General features: G+C 41.6%; 1 protein-coding gene across 3 annotated transcripts in view; it reads right to left on the bottom strand.

The window, feature by feature from the left end:
- Nucleotides 1-7,344: 7,344 nt before the first annotated feature.
- LOC115195904 (zinc finger protein 385B-like) overlaps nt 7,345-17,237 on the bottom strand; it is a 76,327-nt gene continuing 66,434 nt past the window's right edge. For all 3 annotated transcript variants that reach the window (XM_029756247.1, XM_029756248.1, XM_029756250.1), the window contains 4 exons: nt 15,154-15,349; nt 13,428-13,742; nt 13,033-13,214; nt 7,345-7,563 (listed from right to left, as the gene is read on the bottom strand). In XM_029756247.1, the coding sequence (XP_029612107.1) occupies nt 7,375-7,563; nt 13,033-13,214; nt 13,428-13,707 (651 nt within the window). In that variant the 5' untranslated portion in view covers nt 13,708-13,742; nt 15,154-15,349 and the 3' untranslated portion in view covers nt 7,345-7,374. The remainder of the gene's footprint in view (nt 7,564-13,032; nt 13,215-13,427; nt 13,743-15,153; nt 15,350-17,237) is intronic.

Genomic DNA, 17,237 nt, shown 5'->3' with positions numbered 1-17,237 from the left:
CCGCTCAGGAAGCAGACGCGTTCTGTCTCCTAGACATGAACGTACTTTTGTGCGAAAAGTGCAACTCAATCCCAGAACAACAGCAAAGGACCTTGTGAAGATGCTGGAGGAAAGAAGTACAAAAGTACTTTCATTGTGGATGTAGATATCCACAATAAAACGAGTCCTATATCGACATAACCTGAAAGGCCGCTCAGCAAGGAAGAAGCCACTGCTCCAAAATCACCATTAAAAAAGCCAGACTACGGTTTGCAACTGCACATGGGGACAACAATGGCTTAAGGACAACAAAGTCAAGGTATTGAAGTGGCCATAACAAAGCCCTTACCTCAATCCTGTAGAAAATGCGTGGGCAGAACTGAAAAAGCATGTGTGAGCAATAAGGCCTACAAACCTGACTCAGTTACACCAGCTCGGTCAGGAGGAATGGGCCAAAATTCCCCCAACTTACTGTGGGAAGCTTGTGGAAGGCTACCCGAAACATTTGACCCAAGTTAAACAATTTAAAGGCAATGCTACCAAATACTAATTGAGTGTATGTAAACTTCTGATCCACTCAGAATGTGATGAAAGAAATAAAAGCTGAAATAAATCTCTCTCTACTACTATTCTGACATTTCACATTCTTAAAATAAAGTGGTGATCCTAACTGACCTGACAGGGAATTTTTACTAGGACTAAATGTCAGGAATTGTCAAACTGATTTTAAATGTATTTGGCTAAGTTCTATGTAGCCTTCCGACTTCAACTGTATATACATGCATACATATACACACTTAATAAATATATCTTTATTATTTATTATTCCCTGAAAACCAGCACTAAAAGGGTACAAAAGTGTCCAAATTATTAATAGGCTAGACTATTATTACTTAACGCAGTTGGGGGGGTGACGCCGAGACAATAAAACTGAAATGGCTTCTAAAGTCCAGGATACTCCCGGGGAGGGAGGAGTAGAAAAGGAAAATGTTACCATAGCCTTAGAGGCACTAAAAAAGCATATGATCAAACCAAGTACCAAATAAATGGTGGGGAAAATTAGCGAAGTTGGAACACATTTTCCGGTAATAGAATGTTTAAAAATAGTCAAGAATGTATGGATGCAATCGTAATGTGGAACACTGAGATCAGAGAACGGTCCAAACCACAATATGCAGGCATCCTAATCACAGCATTTTATCAGCAGCGGATAAAACTACAAAAAGAGAAAAATAAAGATCTGTGAGGTAAAATGGAGCGGGCATTGGAAGAATGAGTATACAGTGGTACTGGAACATGCTGTTTTGGGAGAAAATGCCGCTGTAAAAGCGTTTTGCTTCTGTGTCAAAAGAGCAGCAGCAAACCCTCTTGAAAGCAGCGGGACAGGAACATTTTGCATAGGAACACATGGCCTCCGTTCGATCAATAGTGGTTCATAGAGATTACTTTTTTTATGTGAAAGGTGACGTAGGAGGTCACGTCTCACACAACTTTCTAATAGATACAAGCACTCATATCACTGATTCCATACGATGAAAAATTGGCAAAATATGCGACAGGGAAAAGTATCACGTTCAGCGGGGTAACAGGGTCACAATCTAAGGCGATACAACTATTACCTATGACATTAAACATAGGACCAGTGACAATACCAGGATCATTTTACATGGAGCAGGCATTGGGGGTAGAGAAAGACCAGTAATGTACTGGAGTAAATCGCTAGACTCGGTGACAAGAGGAATGCCACCGTGCCTTAGAGCGGTACAGGCGACAGAAATAGTGTTGCATAACATGGCTTCCATTACAATGGGTCAAAAAGTAGATTTGTATGTTCCACACGCAGTAGCAACCATGGTGGACAGCACGAAAGCACAACATGTTGCTGGTGCAAGATGGACAAACTGGGAGTTAACGTTAAATGGGGAAAGTCTACAATTTCATAAGATTGGTGCTTTGAATCCTGCGTTGTTATTGCCGTTGACTGGGGAGGGTGAATCGCATACATGTAACCCAGATCAGATTACTCCAAAACCTAGGCCTGTTTTGCAAAAGACAGCAATGGAATCGGGACAATAATTGTATACAGATGGCTCTAGTTACATGAACACAGAAGGGAAGAGAACAACGGGGTACGCTGTGTGTGATGACAGAGGAATAGTGAAGGCTGACCCACTGTTAGCCTCGGTGTCAACACAGGGGGCAGAGTTACATGCATTGGCCGAGGCTTGTAGATTGTCGGAAGGGGAGAATGTAACAATATACACTGATTCTCGGTACGCATTTGGAGTAGTTCATGATTTTGGTACATTGTGGTCACAACGGGGCATGTTAACAGCAACAGGAACACCAATAAAAAATGGTCTGGAGGTAGAGGCATTATTAGAAGCATGTCAGTTACCCAGTAAATTAGCAGTGGTGAAATGTGAAGCTCATACTAGTCGTACAGATAAAATTGCCATAGGTAATCGTAAAGCAGACGAAATGGCTAAGACGGCAGCCTTGGTGAGAGAAAGTGTTAGAGAGCCACATGTACATATTGCGGATTCCTTGCAATGAGAAATTGGCTAAATTTGCCACAGGAAAATGTATTTTGGGTTGAAAAATCTAGGCAAAATGCCAGGGGAATAGATTATAAAGGTAACAAATTTAAATTAGAAGGCCAAACACTCCTTGCAAACTCAGAAAGCCTTGTTTTTTTTATATCATAAGACATTTTATGTGGTTTTATTTTTAAATAGATTTACATTTTATGTCATCTTATTGTGGAATAGAATTCTAGAATGGACGAAAGGGTGGAGGGGTCACAAGGAATTAGTATAGGGGTTACCTAACCTAAAATGAACTGGGGTCACGAGTAATTGGTATAGGGGTTACCAAACCTAAAATTAACTTTACATTTTTTTATGTGGTGTGGTGGTTATGGAGAATCATGGGGAAAAGAGACCAGTGAATCGTTAGACAAACATTTAATGATTGGAGTAAGGACAGTGGATTTACAAATAAAAGGTTTGGTTTATAATTAATACTTTTGGATTGCTGGTCCCTGGAGTTTGAAGGGGGTGAGAGTTTAGTGATATTCAGCAGTTTTAGTTATTAACGTATCTGGATTAGGCCATAAACGAGTTCCGGATAATAAGTGAGGCCTGTTCACACACCATTTACTGGTTACGAATGTGCGTTAGTGGTGTGTTGATACTGTGGGATTTATTGGATGGGGTCTTTTCAATTCAGTTAAACTGGGTAAGCAGAAGGATGGAAATGTTTTGAAAGGTATTTACATAGTTTCTGAAGGGCAGGGAAAGAAAAGGGAGAGGAAACATTTTAATGGTGTCGAATGCCCTGTATCCTAGAATTTCTGGTGAGGAATGACCCTTACTAGAACCTCACTAGAAATTATCGGGGGGATTTAAATATAAAATGTATGAGAAACACCATTCTCTATCCAAATTGTACCATTACTTTAGGAGATTATTATTATTTCCATAGGGAGTTATAAAGAGTTGTAATTCTAAGTCGATAAGTTATTCGAATTTGTTTTATTTTCGATTTAACATGTTTTTGAATCACGCATTCGAAAGGGGAAAATTACCAGTTCCCTGAGGGTCCTGGTCTTTGTGTACTTATACAGTGGTACTGTGTTCAGTCTGCATATAGAAATGAAAATATATGTTAATAAGAGATGACAGTTACTTCAAATGGATTGTGATATATGTATTGCTGATTTCATTTTGTGTTTTTGTTTCGATACAAATTTCACCAGATGAGAATACTGGAGTGGGGAATTCTGCGAGGGGTTAGGAGGCTAACTTCATAATCTGGTAACTCTTCCGAGAGGTCGCCAGTAGAATAAGGGAGTATGGACTAATTTATAAAATGGTTTTAGCAGTAACATTGTTATGCTTTTTGACATTTGTCGTAGAGATAATGTTATTAAGAAATGGTTGTCATAATTAGACATATAGTCAATGTTTGTCTGGTTTCCTGAAACAGAAATGAAATGAACTAAACTGCTAATATGATCTGTGCTTTTTTGAGGTTATCATGGAAGGTGACGTCATATTGTGTCTTAATGCATGGTAGGAATAATTTGACCACAAACAGTGTGTGTAAACCTCAAATCCTCCCTAACCGGCTGAAGAAAGACCAACAAAGGCATGCAATGAGAGACAGGTGCTGAGAGCACATGTGGAGTGAGCGTGGAGAGAATGGCTCAGGTGACAAACTCATGTACATGGGATAAACGGAAGTATCTATTTGGATATTAAAATCGGAACATTATCAAGGGCCATGAAATGTGACAGGCAAATGTTACATGTACCATTGGGAAAAATAACTGTAAACGACGTCTGAAGAAAACACGCTAGAATGATAAATGCCGGGTGAAGGAAAGGTGGTGGTATACAACCGGCTAACTATTTAGACTAAGGATGCATAGAGATACTGATCTTTCATTACCAGGCCACTCGTGATTGGAAAACGGGGACAAAAGGGGGCTGTAATGAGAAGCGTTATGACCGCCAATAAAAGGTTTGTTTATAAATGTATGTTCTAACAGGGGTGATCGGTGCTAAATTGAGAAGCTGGAATTCGAGTCCTAGACTCAAAGTAAGCACTTAGGACTGGTCAATCTAAATTTGGGTTGGATAATTTATTAAATGTGTTCTTTGTGATTGGGATACAAAGAGAAGGAATTGCTACATAACGATGAGGGGTGGGGGTACTGCTAAAATGTATTCGGCTGAGAGAGTCTCCAGAAACTTATCTCTAAGTGTCATCCTGAGGGGAGGAGGTTTGTTAGGGGAATCACTGGATGATAGCTTGGGACAACCATTAACATTTTTTGTTCTCTTTTGTTTTACCCTGTATTCAGAATTATGTTACATCACATCAGTGATGTTATTAAACATGTACTTTTTTTTCTCTTTCCTTTTCAAGTCAATATGTTTTTAGGTTTCGTGGAATATGTGGGTGTTCATTGTTCCATAGAAGGGAATGATGTATATTGACTAACTGATTTGAGAATGTGTTAGTGTGTTTATAACTGTAGAAAATGCATTAGAAGTAGTATTGTGTGTTATGGGTTAGATGTAATGATAGAGTATCATTCCCAGAGACTGTATATTGTTATAGGAGATAGCTCATAGGCGAGGGAGGACAGCTAACTGTACACAATATGGGGATTTAGTTGAACATTACACATACCTAGATCATGGTGAGAGTAGAAGAGATAGTGGTGGCATTTCAGACACTATGGTAAACTTTCAGGACACCTGTGACTCAGCGTTTTGTTAGATTGGATATTATTCCCAACTCATACCAATTTCTAATAGCCGGCGAACATTTGACAGATTACATGCTGGAGTTATTCTCACGGCAGTCGCTGTAGGGACAATAACTGAAGGAGCAGTACTAGTAGCGAAGGATGCTATATTGACAGAATGGAATTGGACTACTGTGCAAATGAGGGGTATTGTGATACTATAGTCATGGGCCATGTTGGTAGTAGCAGGGGTTACTTTAGTAGCATTGTTGGGATATTAGTTTATGTAGACTCATGCCACATGGATTGGTAATTGTAACTGGGAGACCGATGGGAGTACAGGGTAGGTGGTTATTCAAATGTCACAAATTAGTGATCTTGCCATAGGTGGAGAGTTTATGTTGTCAGGAAATGACCGATGTGTTGCAGTGTGTATATCCTCAGGTGAAAGCAGAAATAACCAAGGGCATGGGCTGAATTCTGGAGATTGAGTGACCATCAAGAGACACCAGGCAGGGGTGTTGGGACAGCGTTGGTTTGGGCCACACACACTACGCCGTACAGTACCTGCAGCGGTAAAGATCATCATGTCTCTCCTTGGGGGGTGCATTGTTCTCACGTGAAGTGAGGTCCAGCTGCATAATGGGTGAGTGAAGACACCATGACAGAGGAAGCGGAGCGAGAGACTCGATTTCACTGTAAGACATACAGATGGGTTGGGCCTGGGAGCTACTTTAAACATCATATTTGGGTTGGGGTTAGCTGCTTTATTGGTTAATGTGATAGAGGATAGCTGTTGGGGTAATTGTACTCTGAACAAAATGTTGAAGGCATTGATGTGAAAGCATATATAGTGCTGAGTTACCTCAAGAGGATGTAACGTTGATTAGGGATACGCACTTGCATATCAGGTGACGTGCCTATCAGGTGAAATAGAGGAGATGGGGAACAAAGTGAATATGACATGACTTGGGAACACCTCTCGGAACCTGAGGCCGAAAGGGGAAGACTGGGCGAAAGCATGAGAAAGTTTTTTTAGAGCTTTCATTTTTGTGGAACCCAACAGGAAAGTATCCTGGAGGCAGAGTGTCAGGTGAAGAGAGAGTGGGAATTGTCATAGTCTCAGACTTTGGTTTTCATGCATATATTCATAAGCTATTACTCTCTGAGGAACCAGAAGGGGGAAGTGGAGAAACTAAAAGCCGCTCCATCTGACATAGAACAAGACAGCAGATTCAGCTGGAATGGCATTTTGTTGTGTGATGATAGATGGAAATAAAATTGTGTGATCATAGTACAGAGGCCATAAGTCTCTGAATTTGTAAACCTCGCGGTGAATGTTTGTTCATTGTTTGTTCCATTTGTTAGTTTGTTTAATTCATGTTTTATAATCATTTTTTATTTTTTTTTATTTCATGATTTATTATCATGGTTTATTCATTTATAAGTAATTTACAAGTTTATGTAAATTGAACATTAGAGATAAAATGCAAATTAATTACTTGAAAATCATACGATGTCATTTTCTGGATTTTTGTTTTAGATTCCGTCTCTCACAGTTGAAGTGTACCTATGATAAAAATTACAGACCTCTACACGCTTTTTAAGTAGGAAAACCTGCAAAATCGGCAGTGTATCAAATACTTCTTCTCCCCACTGTATATATACACATACCCATATACATATACAGTTGAAGTCGGAAGTTTACATACACTTAGGTTGGAGTCATTAACTCGTTTTTCAACCACTCCATAAATATATTGTTAACAAACGATAGTTTTGGCAGTAGGAAAACCTAAGTAGGAAAACCTGTAAAATCGGCAGTGTATCAAATACTTGTTCTCCCCACTGTACGTAGATGAATATATATTTACCCCAAGAATATATGGGGGATTGGAAATGATGCAGACAGATTGTTGCTTCCATCAATGTAAATTATCTGCAATATTAAAACAGATCCACCCCCTTAAAATTTTTTTTTTTTTTTTTATAAATTTAATAAAACAAACAAATAAACTGTGGTTTAACTGCCTTGCTCAGGGGCAGAACGACAGATTTTTACCTTGTCAGCTTGTGGATTCGATCCAGCAACCTTTTGGTTACTGGCCCAACTCGCCTACCCACCTGCCGTGATCCTAATGTTTTGTGCATTCAGTGTAGATTGGACTGACTATCTCCACCAAAACTGAGGAAAATGACTGATGATAATACTGCCTTACTGCTAGGGTGGTGGTGGTGCTGTGCTGCTGCTTGCTGTAAGGACTGTATTTGGGTTTCAAGGGTTTCCCGGCTACTCGGTCTTTGTGCCTCCTCCTGGAAATGTGCTGAAACAAAGGGTTGACATTAGTCCTGTATGCGCATGAAATATTATATTTCAAAGTCATTCATACTCAAAGATTGAGTTGGATCACAACCTCAATATGGCCGCCGTAAGCAAATCACTAAACTGGCACTGATTTCGTATTTCTTCGGAGCTAATCAGTTTGATGCAGTTGTAACCTTTCATTGTAGGACATATCTCTGTAGGACATATCTCTGATCTTACAGGGTCTCAGTATGTGCAGGCATTTGCTCCAGCCCAGTACTAACACGACTGATTGAAATAATATACTTTAAATCAATCAATCAATCAATATACTTTATATCAAGACTAGTTTATCAGGTTTTTTAACAGTTGGAACAAAAGCCTGCATATATTGCGGCCATCCAGAAAATGACAACCCATGCCGTCGGCCTTTTCATTATGAATGTGACGTTATCAGCCACTTATTTTGGTCGAGATTGACAATGTAATTATTTAATAATACTTGTGGGAGAAAAATACAAAAGCCACCCACCTAGTTGACTCATGGAGGACATATTCTATGAATTAGAGACTTCTTATGATAACTTTGCAAGATGACATATCATACTACAGACATTTGAAATGTAATTTGACTATACAGGCTATACAGACTATACAGGCAATGGCATGGCATATACACAAAAAGTTGTAGAAATAAAAAACTATACCGTTGTACAGGATTTTGTGAAAGACAACTTGTTCTCAACTTGCCTACCTGGTTAAATAAAGGTGAAATAACATTTTTTTATTAAATATAAAATCGCCTCAGTGTGTGTTGAACACACACTGAGGCGATTTTATATTTAATTAAAAAAAATAATATTTCACCTTTATTTAACCAGGTAGGCAAGTTGAGAACAAGTTGTCATTTACAATTGCGACCTGGCCAGATAAAGCAAAGCAGTTCGACACATACAACAACACAGAGTTACACATGGAGTAAAACAAACATACAGTCAATAATACAGTAGAAAAATAAGTCTATATACAATGTGAGCAAATGAGGTGAGATAAGGGAGGTAAAGGCCATGGTGGCAAAGTAAATACAATATAGCAAGTAAAACGCTGGAATGGTAGATTTGTAGTGGAAGAAAGTGCAAAGTAGAAATAGAATTAATGGGGTGCAAAGGAGCAAAATAAATAAATACAGTAGGGGAAGAGGTAGTTGTTTAGGCTAAATTACAGAGGGGCTATGTACAGGTGCAGTGATCTGTGAGCTCCTCTGACAGCTGGTGCTTAAAGCTAGTGAGGGAGATGAGTGTTTCCAGTTTCAGAGATTTTTGAAGTTCGTTCCAGTCATTGGCAGCAGAGAACTGTAAGGGGAGATGGACAAAGGAGGAATTGGCTTTGGGGGTGACCAGAGAGATATACCTGCTGGAGTGCGTGCTACAGGTGGGTGCTGCTATGGTGACCAGTGAGCTGCGATAAGGGGGGACTTTACCTAGCAGGGTCTTGTAGATGACCTGGAGCCAGTGGGTTTGGTGACCAGTATGAAGCGAGGGCCAGCCAACGAGAGCGTACAGGTCACAGTGGTGGGTAGTATATGGGGCTTTGGTGACAAAACGGATAGCACTGTGATAGACTGCATCCAGTTTATTGAGTAGGGTATTGGAGGATATTTTGTAAATTAAATCGGCGAAGTTGAGGATCGGTAGGATGGTCAGTTTTACGAGGGTATGTTTGGCAGCATGAGCGAAGGATGCTTTGTTGCGAAATAGGACGCCAATTCTAGATTTAACTTTGGATTGGAGATGTTTGATGTGAGTCTGGAAGGAGAGTTTACAGTCTAACCAGACACCTAAGTCCGAACCGTCCAGAGTAGTGATGCTGGACGGGCGGGCAGGTGCAGGCAGCAATCGGTTGAAGAGCATGCATTTAGTTTTACTTGTATTTAAGAGCAGTTGGAGGCCACGGAAGGAGAGTTGTAATGGCATTGAAGCTCGTCTGGAGGGTTGTTAACACAGTATCCAAAGAAGGGCCAGAAGTATACAGAATGGCATCGTCTGCGTAAAGGTGGATCAGAGACTCACCAGCAGCAAGAGCAACATCATTGATGTATACAGAGAAAAGAGTTGGCCCAAGAATTGAACCCTGTGGCACCCCCATAGAGACTGCCAGAGGCCCAGGCAACAGGCCATCCAATTTGACACATTGAACTCTATCAGAGAAGCAGTTGGTGAACCAGGCGAGGAAATCATTTGAGAAACCAAGGCTATTGTGTCTGCCGATGAGGATGTGGTGATTGACAGAGTCGAAAGCCTTGGCCAGGTCAATGAATACGGCAGCACAATATTGTTTCTTATCGATGGCGGTTACGATATCGTTTAGGACCTTGAGCGTGGCTGAGGTGCACCCATGACCAGCTCTGAAACCAGATTGCATAGCTGAGAAGGTGCGGTGGGATTCGAAATAATCAGTAATCTGTTTGTTGACTTGGCTTTTGAAGACCTTAGAAATGCAGAGTAGGATAGATATACGTCTGTAGCAGTTTGGGTCAAGAGTGTGTCCCCCCTTTGAAGAGGGGGATGACCGCAGCTGCTTTCCAATCTTTGGGAATCTCAGACAACACGAAAGAGAGTTTGAACAGGCTAGTAACAGGGGTTGGAACAATTTCGGCAGATAATTTAAGAAAGAAAGGGTCCAGATTGTCTAGCCCGGCTGATTTGTAGGGGTCGAGATTTTGCAGCTCTTTCAGAACATCCGCTGACTGGATTTGGGAGAAGGAGAAATGGGGAAGGCTTGGGCGAGTAGCTGTGGGGGGTGCAGTGCTGTTGACCGCAGTAGGAGTAGCCAGGTGGAAAGCATGGCCAGCCGTAGAAAAATGCTTATTGAAATTCTCAATTATAGTGGATTTATCGGTGGTGACAGAGTTTCCTATCCTCAGTGCAGTGGGCAGCTGGGAGGTGTTCTTTTTCTCCATGGAATTTACAGTGTCCCAGAACTTTTTTGAGTTTGTGTTGCAGGATGTAAATTTCTGCTTGAAAAAGCTAGCCTTGGCTTTTCTAACTGCCTGTGTATATTGGTTTCTAACTTCCCTGAAAAGTTGCATATCACGGGGGCTGTTCGATGCTAATGCAGAACGCCACAGGATGTTTTTGTGTTGGTTAAGGGCAGTCAGGTCTGGAGAGAACCAAGGGCTATATCCGTTCCTGGTTCTACATTTCTTGAATGGGGCATGCTTATTTAAGATGGTGAGGAAGGCATTTAAAAAAAATAACCAGGCATCCTCTACTGACGGGATGAGGTCAATATCCTTCCAGGATACCCGGGCCAGGTCGATTAGAAAGGCTTGCTCGCTGAAGTGTTTCAGGGAGCGTTTGACAGTAAGGGGTGGAGGTCGTTTGACCGCTGACCCATTACGGATGCAGGCAATGAGGCAGTTATCGCTGAGATCTTGGTTGAAAACAGCAGAGGTGTATTTAGAGGGCAAGTTGGTTAGGATGATATCTATGAGGGTGCCCGTGTTTACGGCTTTGGGGTGGTACCTGGTAGGTTCATTGATAATTTGTGTGAGATTGAGGGCATCAAGCTTAGATTGTAGGATGGCTGGGGTGTTAAGCATGTCCCAGTTTAGGTCACCTAGCAGCACGAGCTCTGAAGATAGATGGGGGGCAATCAGTTCACATATGGTGTCCAGAGCACAGCTGGGGGCAGAGGGCGGTCTATAGCAGGCGGCAACGGTGAAAGACTTGTTTTTAGAGAGGTGGATTTTTAAAAGTAGAAGTTCAAATTGTTTGTGTACAGACCTGGAAAGTAGGACAGAAGACTGCAGGCTATCTCTGCAGTAGATTGCAACACCGCCCCCTTTAGCCATTCTATCTTGTCTGAAAATGTTGTAGTTAGGGATGAAGACTATAGAATTTTTGGTGGTCTTCATAAGCCAGGATTCAGACACGGCTAGGACATCCGGGTTGGCAGAGCGTACTAAAGCAGTGAATAAAACTAATTTAGGGAGGAGGCTTCTAATGTTAACATGCATGAAACCAAGGCTATTACGGTTACAGAAGTCATCAAAAGAGAGCGCCTGGGGAATAGGAGTGGAGCTAGGTACTGCAGGGCCTGGATTCACCTCTACATCGTCAGAGGAACAGAGGAGGAGTAGGATAATGGTACGGCTAAAATATATGAGAATTGGTAGTCTATGACGTCCGGAATAGAGAGTAAAAGGAGCAGGTTTCTGGGGGTGATAAAATAGCTTCAAGGTATAATGTACAGCCAAAGGTAGGATGTGAATACAGTGGAGGTAAACCTAGGCATTGAGTGATGATGAGAGAGATATTGTCTCTAGAAACATCATTGAAAACAGGTGATGTCAGAGCATGTGTGGGTGGTGGAACTGAAAGGTTGGATAAGGTATAATGAGCAGGGCTAGAGGCTCTACAGTGAAATAAGCCAATAAACACTAACCAGAACAGCAATGGACAAGGCATATTGACATTAAGGAGAGGCATGCTTAGCCGAGTGATCATAAGGGTCCAGTGAGATTCAGACAGCTAGCCGGGCCATAGGTAGCAACCTGGCAGAAGATGGAGGGAGCTCTGTTTTTAGCCACCTTGTGTGTTTCGGTCTGTAGATTAGTGGGGTTCCGTGTGGTAGAGGGGACCAATCCAATTGGCAAAATAGTTATAGATAGCAGGAGATAAGACAGCTAACGATTAGCGGGCCGCAGATGGGCGTTCAGGTTACGTCGCGATGGAGGGGCCAGTTGGATAACTCCCTCGGGCAGATAACATCGGTAGTTCAGTCGTGAAGGCCCGGTGGGGCTCCGCATCAGCAGTAAAACGGGTCCGGATAGGTGATTGTAACCCAGGAGTGGCTGATGGAACTCTTCAGCTGGCTAGCTCCGGAATAATTGATGTTTGCTCTGGGACCAACGTTAGCCAATAGTCTCTCGGATAGCAGCTAGCTAGCTGCAAGATCCAGGTGTAAATGTCCAGAGCTTGCGATAGAAATCCGGGGATATGGAGAGAAAAATAGGTTTGGTATGCTCTGGTCTGCTTTGCATTGTACAAAACTGCCGATAGCTATTCGAGCTAAGGGATAGCTGATGACCGCCAACCGTGGTTAGCTGAATACTACTGCTAGCTTCTGGCTAGCTTCTGTTGTGGATTTCAGATTTGAGGTGAATAATACTTTTTTTTTTATTGGTGAGGTGAGTTGCAGGAGAGTGCTTTGAAGTTGGGTTTTAAAAGAAAAAATATATATAAAAAGATATGCGAAGAAAAGAAGTAAATATATATATATATATATATATATATATATATATATATATACACACACGAGACACGACAAGACAAGGACAAAAGACGTCTGACTGCTATGCCATCTTGGAAAGAAGATTGTTCTGCCAAGTCTAACTAAATCCACTTGTTGTACAGAGGTAAAATGTATTATTTTGGATTTGTGATCAATTGAATGAATAAATGTCTGTAATTGTCCATTTCTTTACCTGTTTGAGCTGGATATCTGAGTTGACATGGACGTCACAGATTTCGCAGTGGAACGTCTTGTTCTGCAGGCCTGAGCCTTTGGTGATGGTGGCCTGGACCTTGAGCTTAGCCCCTGGCCTGGGATAGGCTTTGATGGGCCCTGCTCCATCCCTCGCCTCCAGCATTGTTTTGTGCTTGGAACCTGGTTAAGGATGTCGAATAACAAGCAAGCAAATTAAAGAGGCTATATGTGATGTTTAAAGGGTGCTCTTGAGCCAAAAGGGGTACATCCCATAGATGGACAGAAATTACACCTCAGACAATAAATGTATTATTACATTATATATACAGTATAGGAAACATACCCAAATGTTTACATAAACAATTAGCAACTAGTAGATTCCATTTAGCCGACCTGTGTTGTGAGCCTCAAGCTGGGAGAGGGAGTTGACGGCCACTTTGCATAACGAACAGTAGAGGAGCTTCTTGACCTTCTCCTCCTCTGATTCGTCAGAGGGCTCGCACGGAGCGGGAGCAGCAGGCACAACAGGCACTGGGGTTGCTTTGGTGAGGGCGGGCTTTGGCATCTCTGGGACCCGATTGGCAGGTGTGGGCTCACACAGAGGTTTACACAGGCTAGATGAGGATGCCAATGCCAGGCCAGCAGCTGGGAAAAACTTTTTTGAAGATGCCATGGTGTAGAGATTGTTTGGATATAACCCTATTTTAACTGAAAATCAAACAGATACAACAGTTAAACCACCTCATAACCCACTTAACGCAGTGTTGTGCTACAGAGTTAGTAAGTAGGGGGATTGGCCTTTTTTGTGTGTGTGTTTTATTAGATAGGACACTAGCTCGAACCCACGCTTGCACTGATACAGTGGCTGTATTCTGGAGACCGCTTGACCACGACAGGCCACAGAATTGGGCATTGATACATGCAATCTGTGATCAATTGAATTAATGACTTAAGAGCCTTTTCCCTCTCAAACTAGTCTGAATGTCATAGTCTGTAAAGGTATTGATACATGCCGTTGTTACCACAAGAGAAGACTCCCTCTATGGTTTTATCTAACCTTAATCCAACCTAACATCATCTGACTTCCCTCTGTTCAGGACTGATGAGTCAGAGAGCATTTCCACAGCTGCTGCAAGGCAGTGACCTGGGTCGTGTTAATAAGAGCACGCTGTAGCAAAACGAAAACACAATTTCAGGTATTACTTCCCCATTTCGGACCTATTTCTTCCTTTTCGTGCATATGAATTAGCCAGTATATTTGAGCTGACTTGCGGAGGAACAGACCGTACATGATGATGGAGCTTTTTAAAAATATTTTTTTACGGGCAATCTGCAATTGGTACATAAATATACCCATTGATTCTTGAAGAGTATAACTCATGAATGCCACATGAGCTTAATTCAACTGTCGTAACCCATCAGAACCCAAAATATAAGATTGTTTACAAACACAAGGGAGTAAAACAATGTAATTGTTGACGGCCACTTTGCCTATAATCTTGATATTATGGATGGTCATTCCTTGCATCCATAGCTTTGTCTATGAATTTGCAGGTGCTAACATTTCTCCAGCCCCATCCCTAAGCTGTGGCGGTGTTAAACCTATTCACAATATGCCTTGCTCATTTTGATATCAAATTATATCGATATCATAACAAATTATTGATATTGGGACCCATCACTACTTATCCAGCACAAATACATCAATCACTAAACCAAGCAACAGCCCAGGTTGTAGCGTAGCCTACCAATCCCAACTCAGATCAATGGGTATGCAATCCAACACCACTTTCAAAGGTCAGTGACTTTAGCAATCAAACTCAGCACGTTGGTGTAGGCACTAAATTAAAATGACCCTGACACATGTTTACAAGCGCCTCTGAGCTGAAGTATAACAATAACTAACACACACACACACACACACACATCATCACTTGTCCAAACGCATGCTGCATAAATATTTGTAGCAGACAATTTCCTGTCCCAAATGGTACCCTATTCCCTATATAGTGCACTACCTTTGACCAGAGTACACATAGGGCTCTAGTCAAAAGTAATGCACTATGTAGGGAATAGGATGCCATTTGGTACTCATACGTAAACAAGAGGAGCTATTAACCTCGTTGCTCAGAGCTGCAGGCAGTGACAGCGTGACTGGAGGAGGAAGAGGAGGAGGTGGTGGTGGAGGATGTGATACTCTTTCCTCTGTCCTGGCTGGGTGTGCTGTTGTTTTTCAGGGTGTTATGTTTAGGAGTCTCCTGCACGTTGAGCTTCTTGGCATGTTTGCTGCCTTTGTAGTGTGCCTCGGCTTGGCTCTACAAAGGAGAACAAATTAACTGTTCAGGCTCATTTCTGACACAGAGATCACCGCCACACACACACACACACACACACACACTTGTAGATCTAGGGCTTTTACTGTGACCTTATTACCGCCACACCAGCAGTCACGGGTCATGATGACTGCAATCAAATTCCACATGATGGTAACTAGGCTTCTTTAAGCTCTGATTCTCCTGATGGTCATTAGTAGCCTACCAAACTTGCTAACTGCCTGGTACTCAGAACTCTATTGTCACACTCATCACTCGAAAATCAAATCAAACACTTCATGAGAGCCCATGAGATCATGTTGCACAGCAATTCTATAGGCTATGCAATTGTGTGAGAAAACAGTTTTGATGGCCTCTATTAAAAAGAGGATGATCCCATCAGCTTTCTATAGGCCTACTATATTTATTTATCAACTGTCCTAATATTAAGCACATTGCTTCACTTTACAACAGGAGTATAGCCTCCCTGACTGGCATGACAATTAACCATGGGAAAAGTCTCCTCCATTTGCTATTTAAGTGCATAGATTATGTATTTTTTTCCCCATGCCCATGTTCTAAGACAGGTGCATGATAATGGTCCATTCTAAATCAAAACTCATTACAAACATATTATTTAGTATATGTAAAGACAACATTAAATTAAGAATAGTCTGATGGGTGACAATATTGGCCAATCACTTGAGAATGATGCCCAGCTTGTGCAGTAAGGCAAGAAACAGTGCATGCCTTTTTGTTGCGACTTTTTCAAATCATAGTTGCACATCCCATGTAGCCTAGCCCATAGGCCTATGTTTTGATAAGGTTTGTATCACAACTAATGTGGCCAAATAACTTTTTTCAATTAAGCACATTAAATTGGATTTATAACAGGTGTAGAACCTAACTGTCACGACTTCCGCCGAAGTCGGTGCCTCTTCTTGTTCGTTCGGCGGCGCCGGTCTTCTAGCCATCATCCATCTCCTTTTCATTTTCCATTTGTTTTGTCTTGTCTTCCCCCACACCTGGTTTCAATTCCATCATTACATGTTGTGTATTTAACCCTCTGTTCCCCCCCATGTCCTTGTCCGGAATTGTTTATTGTAAGTGCTTGTGCAAGTTATGTCTGGTGTGCGACGGGTTTTGTACCCATTGATTGATTGTACTGTTTCCGGTGGTTTTTATTATTAAACTGCGCCGTTGTAAACACAGTTTTTGCTCTCTTGCGCCTGACTTCTCTGCCGCCAGTACGCATCCCTTACACTAACTGGCATATTGTTCATAGACTGCATGTGAGTTTCAAGTTTGGGGAAGATCATTTCACCATAAAAATGCACCTTTATAATAAAGCATTACATGCATTATTGCGTTTGCTTTCACTTTCGTGAAGTGTTTTACCGCTAATTGATTTTATTTAGGAATATTTTCACTTATAGCCTACTGCCATGTGCACATCGCTATGCTTATAATGTGAAGAAATAGCCTAATAGCGTATCAACATTTTAAGCTAAATGTTCCGATCTGTTGCATCAGCCTTATTGCTTTTAAATATGTATTTATTGCACAGAAGGACAAGTTGACCAATAGAACAGGTCAACTTTTGTCCTATGGGGGAATAGTAGATTGACATAGGCTAGTGCTTTTGCTGTTCGTTAGGCCTACTCATCTTGTTGGCTGATGAAAAGTAGGATAAATGTGGACACTTAACATCTTCAATATGCCCCTCGGAATTCGATAAGAGGGACTCACGCATTTACTTGTAGTCTACCTCTTAGCTGAAATTCCTCTGAGAAGGACCTGATCACATGACTGGCATTGGCTAATAAGAATTGAGATATCGGAGAGAGCCATGTGAGTGAGAGGTGCTTTGGAGCATTGCAGCCAGGAGAAG

The sequence above is a fragment of the Salmo trutta genome, chromosome 6, assembly GCF_901001165.1.
Source record: "Salmo trutta chromosome 6, fSalTru1.1, whole genome shotgun sequence".
Classification (NCBI taxonomy): domain Eukaryota; kingdom Metazoa; phylum Chordata; class Actinopteri; order Salmoniformes; family Salmonidae; genus Salmo; species Salmo trutta.
This window is presented reverse-complemented; position numbering and strand designations above follow the sequence as displayed.